The sequence below is a fragment of the Thermobia domestica genome, chromosome 2 (genome assembly GCF_964235325.1).
Source record: "Thermobia domestica chromosome 2, izTheDome1.hap1.1, whole genome shotgun sequence".
NCBI lineage: Eukaryota > Metazoa > Arthropoda > Insecta > Zygentoma > Lepismatidae > Thermobia > Thermobia domestica.
The window spans coordinates 168,873,097-168,891,432 of record NC_137455.1 but is presented as its reverse complement, the minus strand read 5'-3'; the positions used below and the strand labels follow the sequence as shown (position 1 = coordinate 168,891,432).

The 18,336-nt window shown below is 34.2% G+C and overlaps 1 protein-coding gene across 1 annotated transcript in view; it reads right to left on the bottom strand.

Annotated features, from left to right (window-relative positions):
• LOC145679251 (lachesin-like) overlaps window positions 1-18,336 on the bottom strand; it is a 987,796-nt gene that overhangs the window by 364,456 nt on the left and 605,004 nt on the right. Inside the window, exon 5 of the mRNA XM_081749839.1 lies at window positions 4,283-4,490. Coding sequence (XP_081605965.1) covers window positions 4,283-4,490 — 208 coding nt within the window. The remainder of the gene's footprint in view (window positions 1-4,282; window positions 4,491-18,336) is intronic.

The window sequence follows — 18,336 nt, the reverse complement described above, 5'->3', positions numbered from 1 at the left end:
TTCCGTCTTCCACAACAGCGATGTTCGGATAAAGGCGCTAAACAAAATGATTACCTAAACTATAATTTAAAAGTTGAATTTGGTTATACATATTAATATTTACAACTAGACCCCGCACTCTTGTTCAGATAATTTTCTAAATAGTGTTGCGTCCATGTTATAGTCTACAAAAATTAGCTTTATTTGAAAAATATCATATTATACAGAAATGAATTCAGCTATGCATTACAATTTATATTTGTACAAGGAAAAGAAAAGAAAGAAGAGCCACAGAGAAAAGCAGTGTGCAGCATGTATATATTTATTTCGCTGTTTTATTTTCGTTATTAAATTATATTGAAGTTTTGGTATCCAAGGTGTGTTCAAAGAAAAACCGAACTTACATTCTATTATTAGTGTACTGTTGTCATTGTTTCTTCCTATTTTGATACGCCTGCTGGAAATCACTTTCCTTGCTGGTGTACAGTACTGTCGTTTCATATCCTTAAATATCATCTGTGGACTAAGCACGACATCCTTTCAAAGTGGTTTTAAATTTTTGGAAATACAAAAAATGCCTTTAGAGGCCAAGTCTGGAGAATATAGTGTGAGAGACATAACAGAAGTGCAATGTTTTCTCAATAATTTGTAAGGTTTTCACCCAGAATTTGACGGAAAGATTCTACACTTATACCAAAGGTGAATCTAGCCCGAGGCAGCGGGGCCTAGGTCCTTCAGTTCTTTGAGTGGAAAAAATAATTGAAGCTATTACTTATATATTTTTGAAAGTTTAGAGTAAATTCATGATATACCTATCATAGTCTGGGTTCTGGTTGCCCCCCACCCCACGTTTTTACCTTCTAAATAAGAAAAAGTAATGCTGGAGATAAAGTGAAAGATCAAGTGTTTAGCCTACATCAACAATTTCTCCACTAAATAATTAGGCCTATATTTTTTTTATTAAGAAAACATCCAAATTACACTGAATTACAAAGTTTTAGGACAGGGGTCTGGACGCAGTAGACACCCGCAAGTGTGTGCCTCTGAAAGAAAGTATACAAATTTTACAAAGTTCCCCATGCTTTAAATTTACACGGGGTTTTGTTTAGCTGTACTACTTACAGTATTGCACCATATGGCTCATGGACAATTATAAATTCGACTATGGACAATTTCTATGTGTGTCCTTCCCTCTTTCCTTGATACCCTAAGCACGTGCTGATTTCGCTTAATGGTTAATCCACCTCTGGATACTAGCAAGATAACAGTACACCGTACGGTTTAAAAGATATAGCCCATAAAAATAGTGATGAACTTTTAATTTTTTTTTTGGTAAATTTAACTAATAATACTAGCTGAACCTGGCTGTCTACTCAGCGTATCGTTCTGTTATGACCATGAATCTCCTTCCCACTGTGCATGTCTTCTTGCTCACATAAGTGAAGGATAGGAGACTTACAAAACAAGTGAATTGCTATGTATACATGTTGGGGAGAGTTTGTAGCAAAGTTGTAGAAGTAACACGATATCAGGTGGATTTTTTTCTAATAAATCCATATCCGTCCGAATGCACCTTATTGCGTCTATTGAAGCCTTTGAAGTTGCTAGCATGCAATTAGTTTTGCCATTCAAATTTAAGCAAAGCGCGCAATATCTGTCTACCCGCCATACGTAACTTCTTTACTGGTTGCCTAAACACCATAGTTTTGGCTTGCTGAAAACGCCCCCTAAAATGTTGAATAAAACAATAACGACAATGTTTTTGAAAACTTCAATGAGAACTTGACAATCTACACAAAATTTGGAATCAACCAGCAAAAACGGCATGTTTCTAACACATGTGGTTTTCGAGATCTTATTGTCGATATGATTTGAGACAAACATATATATATATATATATATATATATATATAGAGAGAGAGAGAGAGAGAGAGAAACCTAGCACTTTAATATATTGACTAGGTGAACCTGTGCTCTCTACACAGCGCATCATTCGCATATGAGCGTGAATCTTCCTCCCATTCCTCACATCTGTACATGTCCCTTTACAAAAGTAAAAGACGTCGTGATAAAAATCGGCAAATCATACAATCCGCAAGAGGAGATTTTTCTATTATTTTTCTTTTAATATCTCCGACCGTTTGTAAGATTTGAGCCTACTTCCGGTTGAAGTTTCTAATTCATGTATGACAAGTGTATTCTTTCTTCTTGCATGCAGTATGTAATAAGCAAATACATTACATACACAATTAATTATAATGCCAGTTATATATGGTATTCATTGGGCAAAGCACTCCAAAAATAAAGATTCATCTTAGACTGGAGAAATGACTGACTGACTGACTGACTGACTGACTGATGACTGACTTCCTTTTTCTTTCATTATTATTTGGCCATAAAACAAACGCCTGAGACATATGCAATCCCAATTTACAACTATGTGGTGTGGGAATGTATAATGCTTAGGATATGATGTTTTAGGTTTTTGTTTTTAATTTCAACACTTCCAGTATACCCGTAAATATGTAATAAAGAAATAATGGCCATGTTCTTTAAATATTCAATTAGAACGTGATAATCTATGCAAAATTTGCAGTCGATTAGTGAAAACGTAATCTTTCTAGAGCCTGTAGTTTCCGAGATCTCGTTGCCAAGAGGATTGGCCACAAACATATAAACGTTCACAAGCATATAGTCTAAGAGAACTCCAAAGATGGCAGCACGATTCATTTGCATTGATTTTGGAGAAGGTTTATTAAAATACAAAGGCTTTGAACAATATTTTTAAATCATTAACTTTATGATAAAGATCTATTTAAATAACTTATTTAAAGTATACACACTTAAAATGTTTCTCTGTATTAAACGTGAAATCACACACAACCGTCAATGAAGATTTTAAAGCCAAAGTTATAGGTTGGAGCTCAGGCGTTGCTAACTGCTACTGTAGCATTTTAATAGATAGATTGTCCCAACATGAGACTCTCTCCAGCTAAAGATGACATTTAATTGAATACAATTACACGATGGAATGTAAATTCTTATGTGTAACGTAGTTTTCTTTGAGAAAATCAAGAGAAAATATGGCGTCAAAACAATGCCACTTGTTGTCAATAATACTTGATAGTTCTTTTTTATTCTGCGGGATTAGATTGCTTGTATATTTATATGATGTAAAATGTAAATTAATACATCATCTTTAGCAGCAGATTCTATCTCTCGTTAGTTTGTCTTCCTCTAACAGTGACAGACATAATCCTAATATTGACATACACAATGGCGAATATAGCCCGGGGCCGCAGGCGTACACTCACCCAGTTTTGTGAGTGAAAAAATGAAACTAGAGTTTTGAAAGTTTATAATTATCGTTGCCTTTTATTCTTTATTGGACACTTCTAGGAATAGTGGCGAGTTGCATATTTATATTCAACATTTATTTTTTCGAAAAGTTCTAACTTGAATGTTAATTTTTTGCCATTTAGAAAGCAATGTCTGTACCATATGTCTATGTCTATAAATGCTTACAAGTTATTAATTGCAAATTCGTACTTCATTTCTAACCGTAACTAGAAAAGAATGATTCATTTTTTTATTCTAGTTCCTGTGAAGGAAGTTCGTAAACGGATTTCAAATTAAAATGATTTGAGTAAAGTCATTATATACCAATTAGGCTCTGGGTTCTGGCTGCCCCCAAGTTTTTACCTTCTAAATCCACCACTGGACATGCATATTCCTAATAGTGACATACACGTGAGCAGTACTTGTAATAAAATAAATTAAAAGAAGCATAACCACCATCAAGGTACAGGAGTGGTAGGAGAAATTCCTTTCTACGTGATTTCCCAAAAACAAAAGTCCGTTCTTCGTAATATACTCTTATCACAAAACATATTCGGTCGTATTCAGAGTCGTTCGGATGCGTGACTAGCGCCATGCTAAATAGTTCCACTAACATATGTTTCATGCATTAGTTGACGCTAATGACGCTAGTATGATGCTAATCCCATAGTATGACGCTAATCACACGTGAAATTAACTTTGAATACAGCCCATTAGATTCACTTACTCAGACCTACAGAAGTTAATATATTTATTGTAATTAATAAAGTTATACAATTTCAGTAAATAATGATTGTGATACATGCAATATTACATGCATCAAAGTGTTCGCGAGTTTGCTCGTGTGTTAATTGTTTGTCCTCTTTTCGCTAAAAAAAATCCTGCGGGAATTTATGGAAATAACTTAAAATCATATGAGACAGAACTGTTCTTAAACATTCAAAACTAGGAGATTACTACTTACCAACAACCTGCAGATATCCGACTTGGCTAATCATAGGATTGGTGTTAACCTGGCACATATAATAACCCCTATCCTCTTGCTGCACCTGAGACACATGAAGCAGCCAAGTCTTTTGGTTGTCGTATGATACGCTGAATCTTTGCACCCGAGATATAACATGGCGGTGGATTGTTAAAATCATCTGTCGATCGATATGGATCCACGCGACCTGAAAAGAACAAGTAAAATCATTATTACTAAAACTGTATGTTTATGAATATTGGCATTACAATTTTCGTAGTACCATGAAATATAATAGTAGAGAAAAAATGAAATCTTTAAGTTTAACGTCCCACGGTTATGCCGGTTAGGCTAAAGGAGATGGTGATAATGAGAGGTGAGTGAAATGATGGAATAAAGAAAGTGGGAGGAAACGGGGGAACCCGAGAAAACCCACGGCAAAGGTGTTTGTCCACCCGGCGCGAGCTGGAATCGAACCAGGGGCCCCAAGCACCGGAGGTGAACGCTCTACCACTGAGCCACCGCGCCCCCCGACAGTAGAGAAAGAAGAATAATGATTGCTCGTTTTGTTATTGAATTCATTCTTCGGAAAGTAACATAAGTATTGGAATTATGATAGTTTGGAATATATCAAGATAAGAGCAACTACCTAGGTAAATACGTTACTAGACTCTATCACAAGAAACCATGTTTATATATTAATGTATGACTATCTAAGTAAGGGTTTACAAAAAGTATTGGTAAGATTATACAAATAATCCAACATAACGATTAATGCTTGTAGTGACTGGATACGGTAACAGAGATGCTGAGCCCTAGTAACCATACGTCGTAACCTGTTAACATTACTACTATTACACAGTATAATTATATAATGCACATATTTGAACGCAGTATTCATTATCAGGCAGTCATGCAATAATTTTAAACTTAATTCCTTAACCTCTAAAAAAACTAGACTTTATAAAACATAATTTCTTACAGGTAGCTTTATACATAACTTTTGAAAAAAAATTAAAAAAATAAAAGTATCTCAAGCAAGTCGTAGAATGCAATGCCTTACGTTTTGCTCCTTCCTAAGCACCGCGAACCCAAACATAAGAGACCTACTATTGCATAACTATTTCAGTACTCTTATCGTAACTATACAGTCTTTACTGTCATTACATCCAACGCCGCACAGCAGACGCATATCCGATTCTCCATGAATTCGTAGACCAGATTCCAGCTCTTTCACCTTACGCATATTCACCAACAGACAATCTTTCTATCCATGAACATGATCAGGCCACCGCTGTCTGTAACCACCATCATTGGATATATTGTCAGCATTGATTCATTTATTGCACACAGCTTCATCAATCCACTTCTCTGCTTTCTAACTAACATCACTCGAAGGATCTCAGTAGTTTCAGAACAGAAGATTAACACCCTCGTAGCAAATAAATCCTACATCTTTAGTTATGTTACCCACCACCTCACTTCATTATTTACACTATGTACCATGCTCGGATCATCCCTTTACTTATTCCTACCAAAATAATGAATTTTGATACCATTCTCTAAATAAAACAACAAATAAATGGATGCTCATGTCCTCAGAGAAGGTGTTAGGCCATCCATCTTTGGACAAGAATAAAATTGCATTTTATAAAGTATATTAACCCTTTCAGGATGTTTGGTAACTTTTGTTACCATGGCGTAGTATCGTCTTGGATCGCTTATTTAGGTTATCTAACAGTTATTTAAGCCGTTTTTTATTGACCAAGTCAAGGATGGACCGCAAGAATGATCAAGTCAAACAACACCTCAGATGGGTTTTGGAACCAGATGGTCAACCAGGCAGCGCCAAATGGAAGCAGAGGGGTGTGACTTCTGTTTTTTTCTTTCTTGAGGCAAATTTCAAAAATTTTTCACGCCTTTAGTTTTCAAGGTATCAAATTGAAACTTTGCATACAGATTGTGTGTACCTTTGGGTATTTCCCAAAGTTTTTGAAGTCCCAACGCAAAACCGGGACCGGGCTAGAGGTGCGCAAGTGTTCCGAGGAGGTGTTTTTAAGAAACATTTTCTGTTTTTCCCAATTTTTTCAGATCAGATGTATGATACGGACATGTGAGTGGTACCATTGAAAAGGACTTGTTATACTAAAGAAAAAGACGCTTGAACTACGATTCCAGGCTAAATAGCAATGACGCAGTAAATTTTTATAATATGGATATTTTCCCCGCCATTTGTTTTCAAGATACAGGATTGAACTTTTGTACATGTATCATGTACATAACAACGTGTTTTTGTAAAAAAAAAAAATCAGATCCCTACGTGAACACAGGCCCGGGCTGAAGGGACAGAATGTTTGGGCAGGATTAAAAAAAACGATTTTTTCCCGATTTTTCCTGTTCAGGGGTATCATACGGACATGTGATTGATACCGTTGGAAAGGGATAATAAAGAAAATGGAATTTGAGCCATGACTCTATGTCAAATAGTAATGACGCAGTCCATTTTTTAAATATCTTTATATATAAGTATATAAATATATGAAAAGAAATGGGTCACCTTCATACTTTCAAAAAATTCTCCCGACTTTAGTTTTCAAGATACAAGAGTGACATCTTGCACACGTATCATATACATAGAAACGCATTCCTTTAAAAATTGAGATCCCCACACGAACCCAGGCCTGGGCCAAAGGAGCGCAAAAATTTCGAAAATATTTTTTTTTTTTTTCAGAAAATCTCCCCGATTTTCTCATTTTTGGTGTATAATACGCACAAGTAAGTGGTACTGTTAGATACTATATTCTATCCTGGAACCAGATTCTACGATAAATAGTAAAGAAACAGTAGCTGTTTGAGTGAAATTCTAAAATTTACCTCAAAAAGTGGAAATCCTAAAAGGGTTAAACAAGGAAGAAAGTTATGATTCAAGATCCGTGATAATGCTTGTAACTAATATTAATGTTTGATATTGCAAACTGGGAATATGTCTTGTAACTGAGTTCTCAAACTGAGAAATTAGACTACCAGGTAGTCACTTTCTTGTAACCTGCAAATTAAATCCCGAAAATGAATTACTATATAATTCATTCTAAAGAATATTTATCAGTTTGAGACGAGGAAACAAGATAAAAATGATTTTAATTTTTATACGAACTCTAGCATTCCGAGATAGGAGAACAGTAGAAATAAATGCAGAGATCTTATTAAACGCTTGCAGGGACATGGGTTTAGAAGTAAATGCAGAAAAAACTAAATACATGGAAGTGCGTCGGGACCGTAATACGGCAAATTGTGGAGGCGTTAAAATATTAAATAATGCTTTTGATAAAGTAGATACTTTCAAATATTTAGGATCAATATTAACAGACGAAAATCATATTCACGAAGAAATTAAATGTCGACTAAAAGCAGGGAATTCGTGTTACTATTCGGTTCGAAATCTCTTGTCGTCGCGAATTCTGTCGAGGAATTTGAAGCTTAAAATATATAAAACGATAATCATGCCTGTTGTTCTGTATGGTTGTGAAACATGGTCGCTTACTCTGAGGGAAGAACATAGACTGAAAGTATTTGAGAACAGGATCCTGAGAAGAATATTCGGACCCAAGAGGAACGAGAATGGGGAATGGCGGAAGCTTCATAACGAGGAACTACATAGTTTATACGGTTTACCCAACATTGTTAGGGTCGTCAAGTCTAGGAGGCTTAGGTGGGCAGGTCATGTAGCTAGAATGGAAGAAAGTAGAAACGCTTTCAAAGTCTTGACTGGTAGACCCATAGGAAAACGACCATTAGGAAGACCTAGTCGCAGATGGGAGGACAATATTAAGATGGATCTTGCAGAGATAGGAATACAAAGTAGAAACTGGATGCAATTAGCTAAGGATAGAAGTCAGTGGAGAGCTTTTGTGAACGCGGCACTGAACCTCCGGGTTCCATAGGCCATAGAGTTAGTTAGTTAGTTAGTTAACTCTAGCATTAGACTTTGGGGGGGGAGTCCTTCATTGCCCGACCCCTGCATTTAGTCGGTCTACAACCTCACACTTTTCACACTAATTACATATATCTAAATGTAAGGGATTTCGAGATATGGCCATCTTATTATAAGAACTGCAACCACAACGTTTTTTCAACCCATCTTTTTCTTTCCTTCTAAGGAAAACAAAAAAGAAAGAAAAACGCTTAAACACGTCATTAATTAATATATCTCCACTCTTCAGAGATTCCGAGATATGGTCATGTTCTTTTAACAATACATCCTTTATTCTTTTTTTTCCTGTACGTTTCTTGCCTTCTAAAACAAATATAAAAAGGCTTAAACATTTTTTTTAAAAATTATGTGAAATTAAAAGGTCACATACAAATTTTCATGTTTCTAACTTTAAGGGATTCCAATATTTTGCCATATTTTAACAATTGCAACTCTCATGACTTTTTCTTCTCGTAGGAGAAATATCAGATAACACTGAAACACGTCTTTAATTGTTTTAAATAAAAAAAATCAAAATACCAAATTTCATGACTCTAACCTTAACAAATTTCGAGATATCATCCAATTATAAAAATTATAAATCTACCTATGCTTTTCCCCGCCTTTTTCTTCCTTTTTAGAGCAAATATCAAGAAGCGGTGAAACACGTGCCTAATTATTTTAAACGAGAAGACCAAATAACGAATTTCGTGTCTCTGACATTGAGAGATTCAAACACATGGATATATTATAATAATTATAATTCCAGCCCTCTTTCATTCTTATGCCTTTTTTACCGTGGTAGGTCAAATATTAAAAGAAACAGTGAAATGCGTGTCAAATTATTTTAAATCGAAATTATATATACCAAGTTGCATGTCTCTCACCTTATGGGCATTTTAAGATAATAATTGCGACCCCTCTTTCTCTTTCATCTCTGTCGAATTTCCAAAATCTCTTCCTGAGTGGAACCGTGCAACATAATGCTATATCCTGTCAAGTTTCAAGTTTGTTGCTTAAGTGGTCTTTCCGATTACGTGCTGTTTGCCAAGATATTGTTTTTGTTGATTTACTTTATATCATAATCATGAAGATTTACACAAAACCGACTCAAGCTAAGGGTTGATAGATGACTATATTATAGCAATCAAATCCATTATATTTATAATCAGAGTAGATAAAAATGGTCTTAAGTACGTTATTGAATTACTTCACTATATCGGCTGTTAACACCACAGTTAAATTTATTCAAGTTTAGTTCAAGTATTATAGGTAATCATTTATATGCTTAGAAACCTATCAAATGCGAAAATATTATTAAAAAACTGTAACATATCTTTAATTATTTTAAATGAAAAGTTTAATTATCACTATTCATGCGTTTGTACTCGTCAAGAATGGCATATATAAAAAAGATTGTCAACATTTAAATTTTATAAGTTACTAAACCTAGAATCTCATTTAAGAATGTCAACGAATATTTATTTAAAGATAATCGTGAAAATCGTCAAAATGTTTCAAAACATGTGCATTTTTGTATACATATCTCGTTATGGTATATATGTTATTTTCTCCACAATAGGATATGCATCATGTTGAAAGTGTAAGGTTTATTAAAAACAATAATTATTATAATAAGTAACTTAATATCCACGTAATATAAATTGTACTCTAAAGCTGAAATTGCTAAATGTTCATTCAAATTAAAATCTTTTTATTCAATCACCGAATAATATGTAGTAGACCATTAAATTAGCAGGCAATAAATAGAATTCTAATTTTTTTACTTTACTAAACAAAACACTATCATCATTTAAGTGGATTTTGTAGGATTATGTGCTTTATTTTTTAATTCTATGCGTTCACTGAGGTAGAATGTTATCAGTTCAATGAGTGTAAAACTGGTTGCATTCTTCAATTAATGGACCTGGTGCAGTTGGCTACAGTTTTATCTCTCATGCATATATGCACATCTATTTCAATGCAGAGATGAATTATTGAGATAGAAAAAATACGTCTGCGTAGATAATGAAATGCAATGTGGTTACATACATATAATGCACTATTCGTGTATAAGATTTTTCATGTGTGTGTGAAGTTAGTGTATGTTCGGTAAGTTCACACAATGATGAATGTGGTTATGTGACCAGTGAATTTGAAGCAATACAGAAAAATCTCATAAGCATATGTGTTAAAATTGACTATAGAATACCCTGCTTTTGGTAAAATCTTTACTTGTTTTTAGTACCCTCGACAACATGGTATTTAATCCCTTTGATCTACACGGGGAAGAATTCTTGTATTTTCTTTGAAATGAATATTAGGATTGGCGCGGGAGAGCAGGGATATCCCCAGTGGGACTTCAAGTGGTTTGGATCCAATGTTAAGCTGTAGTTCCACGTCTCATATGGCTTAGCTGCCTAAAAGGACAACTAAATTTATCCAGGGATTCTCAACTTGTGGTATGCATATTACTAGTGCACGCGTGCTACTGTTTAGTGGTACTTACCACTCGTTTTAGTACATCAGTGGTAAAGATTAAGAACCTCTAATGTAATCAGTACCAACAACAAAAATATAGGGATTATATTGATCTAACTTCTGCCTAAAATTACAAAAATAAGTCACTAAGATTCTAAAAACACCCTTCTGTTATACAACCCATTCAACCAATTTGTAAAATGGGTTGCATAAACAACCAGGGTAAGCATGACGAACTTTCGGGTTACCAGTCCACACATATTGTCTTGTAAGTATTCTGCTCTGTGCAGGATATGACACATTTAGCTAATACATGGTGGCGTGTACCGTATCTACCAGTTGCAATTGGCAGCTCTCACCAAACGCTCGTATCAGTACTGCGTATGCGTACATTGCTGAATAGACGTCTGTGCAGATGCGAATTGCGGCAGTGGAAGACTTTAACCGGTGTGGTTCTGTCACGGAGGCTCATCAGGCACTGTGGCAGAACAGTGATGATCTTCATGTGACTGTACCCGAGGCACAATATTCTCAGCTGGGTGAAGGACCACTGGTAGAGGTAGAATTCCATTTGTATAAACTACAGATGGTTCAAGAGTTGAGAGACATTGATAGGCAAAACAGATTCGCCAACTGCGCTGATATTGTTGCAATGATTAACTGAGAACCATTGTTTCTTCAAAAGCTGATGACGTCTGATGATACAGTAAACTTCTTCATTACTAGATATGTAAAAATTTCTAATATTGGCATTAGCAAAATCCACGACGTTTGCGTGAAAAATCCCAGGCGAGTCCAAAAATTGTGGTATGGTGTGCAATTGGCATGTGTGAGATTATTGTTCTTTTTATTTATTCATTTATTTTTTAGAATGACGCCGAATGCGTAGCAACTGCGAATTAGGTATTCCGATTAGAAATACAAATTGTTTCTATATTTATGTGTATGAAGTAGATTTAAACGTGCACGCCTATGCCAATGTATCAGGGTTTTATATTTTGTTGTTCAGAAAATTCAAAACTCGTTCGTGTTCAATTTTTGGAATGCGTAGAAACATTTAGTGTTGGATTTTTAGTTAATTTTTGTTGTGAATGTTCTTCCTCATTTACATATAGGGAGTCCGTGTTTCTAATTTTGGGTGGTAATTATTGGTAGCACCTCCGTAAAGAAGTCATTAATTCCTAATCCTAAATTTGGATTTTACATTTTATTCCAGTATATTATTATCCACTTTCCAAAACATTTCAGTTGAAAGGAATTGAAGACTTACTCTGACTCTACTAGTGTACTGATTTCGCCTAAGTAGGTAGAGTAAATGTACTCGAACCTGGCTTTAAGTTGAACAATTAAGTAAGACAAGACTAACTCATTGAGCATAAGCATAAAACATTGAGCAGTCATCAAGGGTAAAAATTCAATATTAGGTGCCCTGTTGTGTATTGGAAATGCATCATCACATTGTTTCTTCATCACATTTTATGTCAAATTAATATTTATTTAATGTGTCTAGAAATTTTATCTATTGCCAGAACAACAGAAGGTTCTTATTTTAAATCAACATTATGATATTTGCACTATTCTTAATTTTTAAATTCTTAAGACCGATTATTGTGATATAAAAATCAATGTAAAATTTCCTGATAGTTAAACGTTGCTAACACAGAGAATGCGTTACCTTGTAAGGTGGGTCAAATTTGTTGCGAACGAAAGACTTTTCTAAAATATCAAAAACTTAAGTGAACATTCTTTGTAAAAAAAAAAGAAGAAGAAGAAGAAAAGAAAAGAAAAGAAAAGAAAAGAAAAAAGAAAAAGAAAAAGGTCTTTCTTTTCTCTTCGATTTCTATTTCTTTTTCAATTTTAGTCATGTTTCTGTTTTTTATTAATACTATTATTATTCATTACATTTTATTGATTTATAAATTATTTCCATCAACAGACTACATATAAAATATCTATTTTACAACGGAGAATATGAAAGATATTTATACCTGGTTGCGGAAATCTTAGAAAAATACTTTCAGAATAATTATGTTAATGAATTAAACGTAGTTTGACAAATGTTGCTTTAACAATCTGAACATTCATTCCTTAAACTTGAATACTCTTAACTACATCTACCAGTACAAAGTTAAATGGAATAAAATGATTTTACATACTAATCAAAAATAGGTGAATTTTCTCACAGTTTATTGTGATACATTAAAATATTTTCCATTCTCACCTTCAACTTACATGCACCTTAGAGTTAGAATACTTGGGATGGAAGGTAAACACATACACAATTTATTGATAAATTAATTCCATATCCATTGCCCGAAATTTTATCTTCAGTTTATAATATTTAATAATATGAAAGGGTTTCTAGTTTCCTCCTTAAACGTGAAATAGAAAAGAAACTACATACTACATCAAAGTAATGGCTTTATAATAAGTGGAATATATTACAATATTCTAAGCTCCATCTTGACTACGCTTACACCAACATCCAATAGAGGAGATTCTATCTAATATTTCCTTTCCATACCACGTTATTGATCATATCCCATACAATATAATCTTGTCACAAATATTGAATCCTTTATGCTTTATGCTTTCATCATCTCCATTCTTATTTTCAGACCACATAATGTAAAGTAATGTGTACATTTACTTAATCTTTATTCTAACTCTAAACATTCTTTCATCACACAAACTGTATGCTCTAACGAAAACAAAATATTTAAAACAGTAAAGGCCAACAGATAGGGTATGTTGTCGCATTATCCAGTTATTCTATATCAGCAAACTACACAAAGGAATGTATGTTACTAAGCAGAATGCGTTGTTACCTTACAGATCACAACTTCTTTCATGTGTAATAGTAGGCATACATTCATACTTTTCAAATTTATACACAGTATATATATATATATATATATATATATATATATATATATATATATATATATATATATATATATATAGTGTGTGTGTGTGTGTTTGTGTGTGTGTGCGTGCGTGCGTGCGTGTGTGTGTGTGTTTCAAAATGATTTGAGAAATAAAAAATGATTCCATGAGCGATTAAAGTCTACCGACAATTAAAATTGCATTTAAATACTTTCGACCAGATCCTCGAGTTGTAGTGGTTCGAAATTTTTCCGCCAGGTGGAAAAGTGTCAATCTCAAAGTTTTCTACCTTGGTTCAGATAAAATATTTTTTATTCTACAATTTCATGTTAGGTGATCTGTTGTGAATGCTAACTTTTTACAAAAAGATAGAAATCTTTACGCTTCATCTTCTAAACGCTATGCTTTGACTGTCTCTTACGTTTACCCAATTTTGATGAAAAGATTTCTGTATTGTTATATGTAAAAAAAAAAAACTTTTAATTAGCAATTTATATTCTTTGTTGTTTATCTTCCTCTAAGGGTGGTACACATGCTTTTTACAATTACGCACATATCATTTGTACGAATTACAACTAAGGACTATGATAAATAAAAAGTAAGATCTATATGCTGAAGTATTGAACCAAATAAATAATGTCTTGAAAGAAGGCAACTATTATATCGGACCGATAGCCAGAACCCAAAGACAGGATGCTAAGATATTTTTCTTCATGGGACGGCTAACTTGAGTTAATCTTACATTCGTATGTACACTCATGTCCAAAATGATTGTCGCATATCTATAACTGTCTTTTTGTAACAATATAATTTAATGATGATTTTGCATGGTACTTTTACTATTGATACTATGTGTATAATCTGAAAATGTATATTTGTGGTGAATTTCATAGGAAAAGAATTATAAATATGAAAATTAGAATAAGTAAAACAAAATATTGTTAAACGGACACGAAAGTTTTATTTTCATTTTATTGTTCTTATTTACTGCTCTTTTGACATGAACTTTTCTACATACATGTCTTTGTCGATTATACACATATGAACATTGTAAGAAATATCTGGCGAATTCGTTATCAAATTTATTCCTGCAACATATTTATAAACATGCGACAATAATTTTGGACATGAGTGTACATACCAACGAAGAACTAAATATTTCAAGGAGCTGATGGTGGTCGCAGGACTAGCCTACCTGCCTACCCGTAGCTACGGCCCCGATATATATACAGTTGAGCGACTCTGGGGAAGACAATAGTAAGCACCATTTGAGATGAAATTGAGTTATTACGTGAAATGTGTTGGGATCGAGCCACAGAAGAGTATTTAAGGTAGTTTAATTTTGGAAATGTGCCTCAAAATAGAAGCGGAAGCTTATTTGGTATGTGTCATTGCATTCTATTGCGTGAAAAGGTTGAATTTTCTTTTCTACTTCACTTGAAAGCTAGATAATATGACATATTATTGTCTTCCCCCGAGCCTCTCATATATATGTTGTATATACATCGAAATAAGCTACCCATTCTCTATTCCTGTTTGCTCCGCTTGTTCTTCTGAAAGTAGCGAAGCGTTCTTAAACGCCGTTTTCTCGTTCATCTCCACCTTTTGTACCTATTAGCAGAGTTAACGGCGGTGCGACTTTTTTAAGAATAATATAGGGCTATTAGTTTAATTAAGGTTTTCTCAAGGGTATCCTTCGCGGAGCTGAAAATCTGACGGAAGAATAGATTATGCGTCTTATAAAATACACCTCTGCACAACTTTCCACTCATCAACACTTGATCATTTCAGAATTATATATAAATAGAAGGAAATGAAGGATTTCTAAAACCAAAATTAAAGATTTTTTTAAAAGTTATTTATCTTACAACAGTATTCTCTGTTTATCTATGGCTGGTTTCTTACGAATACGTACAATTTTGAAGGTAGTTGCGGTGCGAAATATGAGTAGCGTGAGTTCTTGTAGTAGTGTTTAGTTATGATTTATTATTGATGATAGTTAAAAGAAAAATACAGCTTGTTTATCCATTATTAGGGAAGAAATTTGATATTTATTGTTATAGGAGTAATAACGCGACAAAAGCATATAAACAAAACGCTGTGATTTATTCTTAGCAATAGTTGCGGCAGGAAGATTTGCTAGTAAGCAAAACTTTACATCATGTAAGGTTTAGAGCGAATCTTCCTTTTCCTGTTAGTAACGGAAGACTAATATTTTAAAGAGATGTAAATTATTATTATTGTTTTTAGATTAAGTTTTACTTTCGTCCATTATAAAACTCTACCACAAATCTCCATAATAGCACAATCACATTACTTTTAAAATTTGGTGATACAACTTTGTACCCTCTAACTAAGTCATCTAAAGTTTTATTGGATTAATATGTTTTAGTTTTCCATCTTGAATGGATCATACACTATATACTTGTACCAGTGTAAAAATATTGAACTTCATATCACATACAAGAACAAATAGACTTGCTACTGACGTTCCTACTAAATTCCCAACAATCAATCAATCAAACTTATTAAATAGAAGGCCGCGATGGTTCAGTGGTAGAGCGATCACCTCCGGTGCGTGGATCCCTGGTTCGATCCCAGCCAGCACCAAGTGGATTTTTATGGTAGACAAAGATAAACATTGTGTTCGTGGGTTTCTTCGGAGTTCTCCCGTTTCCTCGCATTTCGTTCATTCAACCATTATGCTCCATCTTATCATCACCGTCCCCCTTAGCCTCTGTGTGCAATCGTTGGACCTGAAAGTAAAAAATAATTTTATTACATAACACTAGATTAACTTAAAGACGATTGGTTCCGTGTGTCCGTGAAAAATTGCGATAGTTTACGTCTTTAGCGTACCCATCACACCAACTGGAATTTCGCACTTGTACTTATATTTTTACAACCTTTAATGGCATCATAAATAAACGTCCTTAATGTATAACATCATCAAAGAACAAAAATATTAAACCTCGATTACACTATTTTGGGCACTCTACCCAAACTTCCAGAACTGTAATTATCAACAAAATGAACTAAAAGCTCTAAGAGGTAAATAATATCAAAATATTTAATGAAGACTAGTTTCTCAATTACTACACGTCCATAAAACTACTGATAAATCCATTCCACTAAATCCTTTCTGGCTTAAAACCCGTAACCTTTTATTGTATTAGATTAATGTTCGATCTTTATTAATAGATAAAATTCTTGGTACTTATGCAAGGTACATGGCAAGAATGGGATGCAATAAGTAGTAGAAAATGGATCGATCTGGGCCATAAGAGAACAACTCAGGAGATACCGGGAAATTGAGCACCTTACACCGTGAACCCACGGTCTTTTACGACCTCCATTTTAGGGGTGAATTTGTTCCCTTTTATGAGCACTTTTAGGGGGTGTACTCGTTCTCCTTTATGACCACTTTTTAAGGGGTGAACTCGTTCCCTTTTATGAGCATATTTCTCAACCCCTATTTTAACATAGCAGATAACAGATAAGATTACGAACACATAGAAGAGCAGATAACACATAAGACTACGTAACACATAGGAGATCAGATAACACATAAGAGTACGTCACATAACAAGGGTGTACTCGTTCTCTTTTATGAGCATATTTTTCAACCCCTATTTTAACATAGCAGATAGCACATAAGATTACGAACACATAGAAGAGCAGATAACACATAAGGCTACGTAACACACAGCAGAGCAGATAACACATATAGAGTACGTAACATAACAAGGGTGTACTCGTTTCCTTTTACGACCTCCATTTTAAGGGTATACTCGTTTCCTTTTATCAGCATATTTTTCAACCCTTATTTTAACATAGCAGAACATCAGACTACGTAACATAACGAACATACAGCAGAGCAGATAACACATAAGACTCGTTCTCTTTTATGAACACTTTTTCAGGGGTGGACTCGTTTCCTTTTATGAGCATATTTTCCAACCCCTATTTTAACATAGCAGAACATAACGAACATAACAGATTAAACCCTTAATTGAACATAGCGCATCAGACAGAGACTACAAAACATAGTGAAGATTAAAGGGTGAACTCGTTCCCTTTTATGAGCATATTTTTCAACCCCTATTTTAACATAGCAGATAATACATAATACTACGTACTTTTTCCATCCCTTATTTTACCACAACAGAGAATACATGGAGACTACGAACACATAGTAGAGCAGATAATCTTTTAGAGGTGGACTCATATGATCACTTTCCACCCCTGTTTTTACCATCACAGATAATACATAAGACTACGTAACATAGCAGGGGTGTACTCGTTCCAACCCTTATTTTAACATAGACAGAGATCACATTATAGCAAAGATTACTGAACCGTCCACTCACGGTCTACAGATAGTCATTTTAAGGGGTGTATTCATTCTCTTTGATGATCACTTTTCCACCCTTATTTGAACGTAGCAAATTCATTCCACCCCTAATTGAACATAGTCCATTTTAAGGGTGTACTCATTCTCTGTTATAGCATCGTTTCCAACCCTAATCGAACACAGCAAGAAACTAGAGAATAATGGGGATGTACTTGTTCCCTTTTTTAACCCCTATTTCCCACAGAGGCTACGAACATAGGAGATTACCTGGGTCTTATAGTTCATGTGGGATACGCCCTTTCTATGACAATTTTAACCGATTTGGATGAAACTCGGCATATGGGGGTTTTCGGACATGCTGAT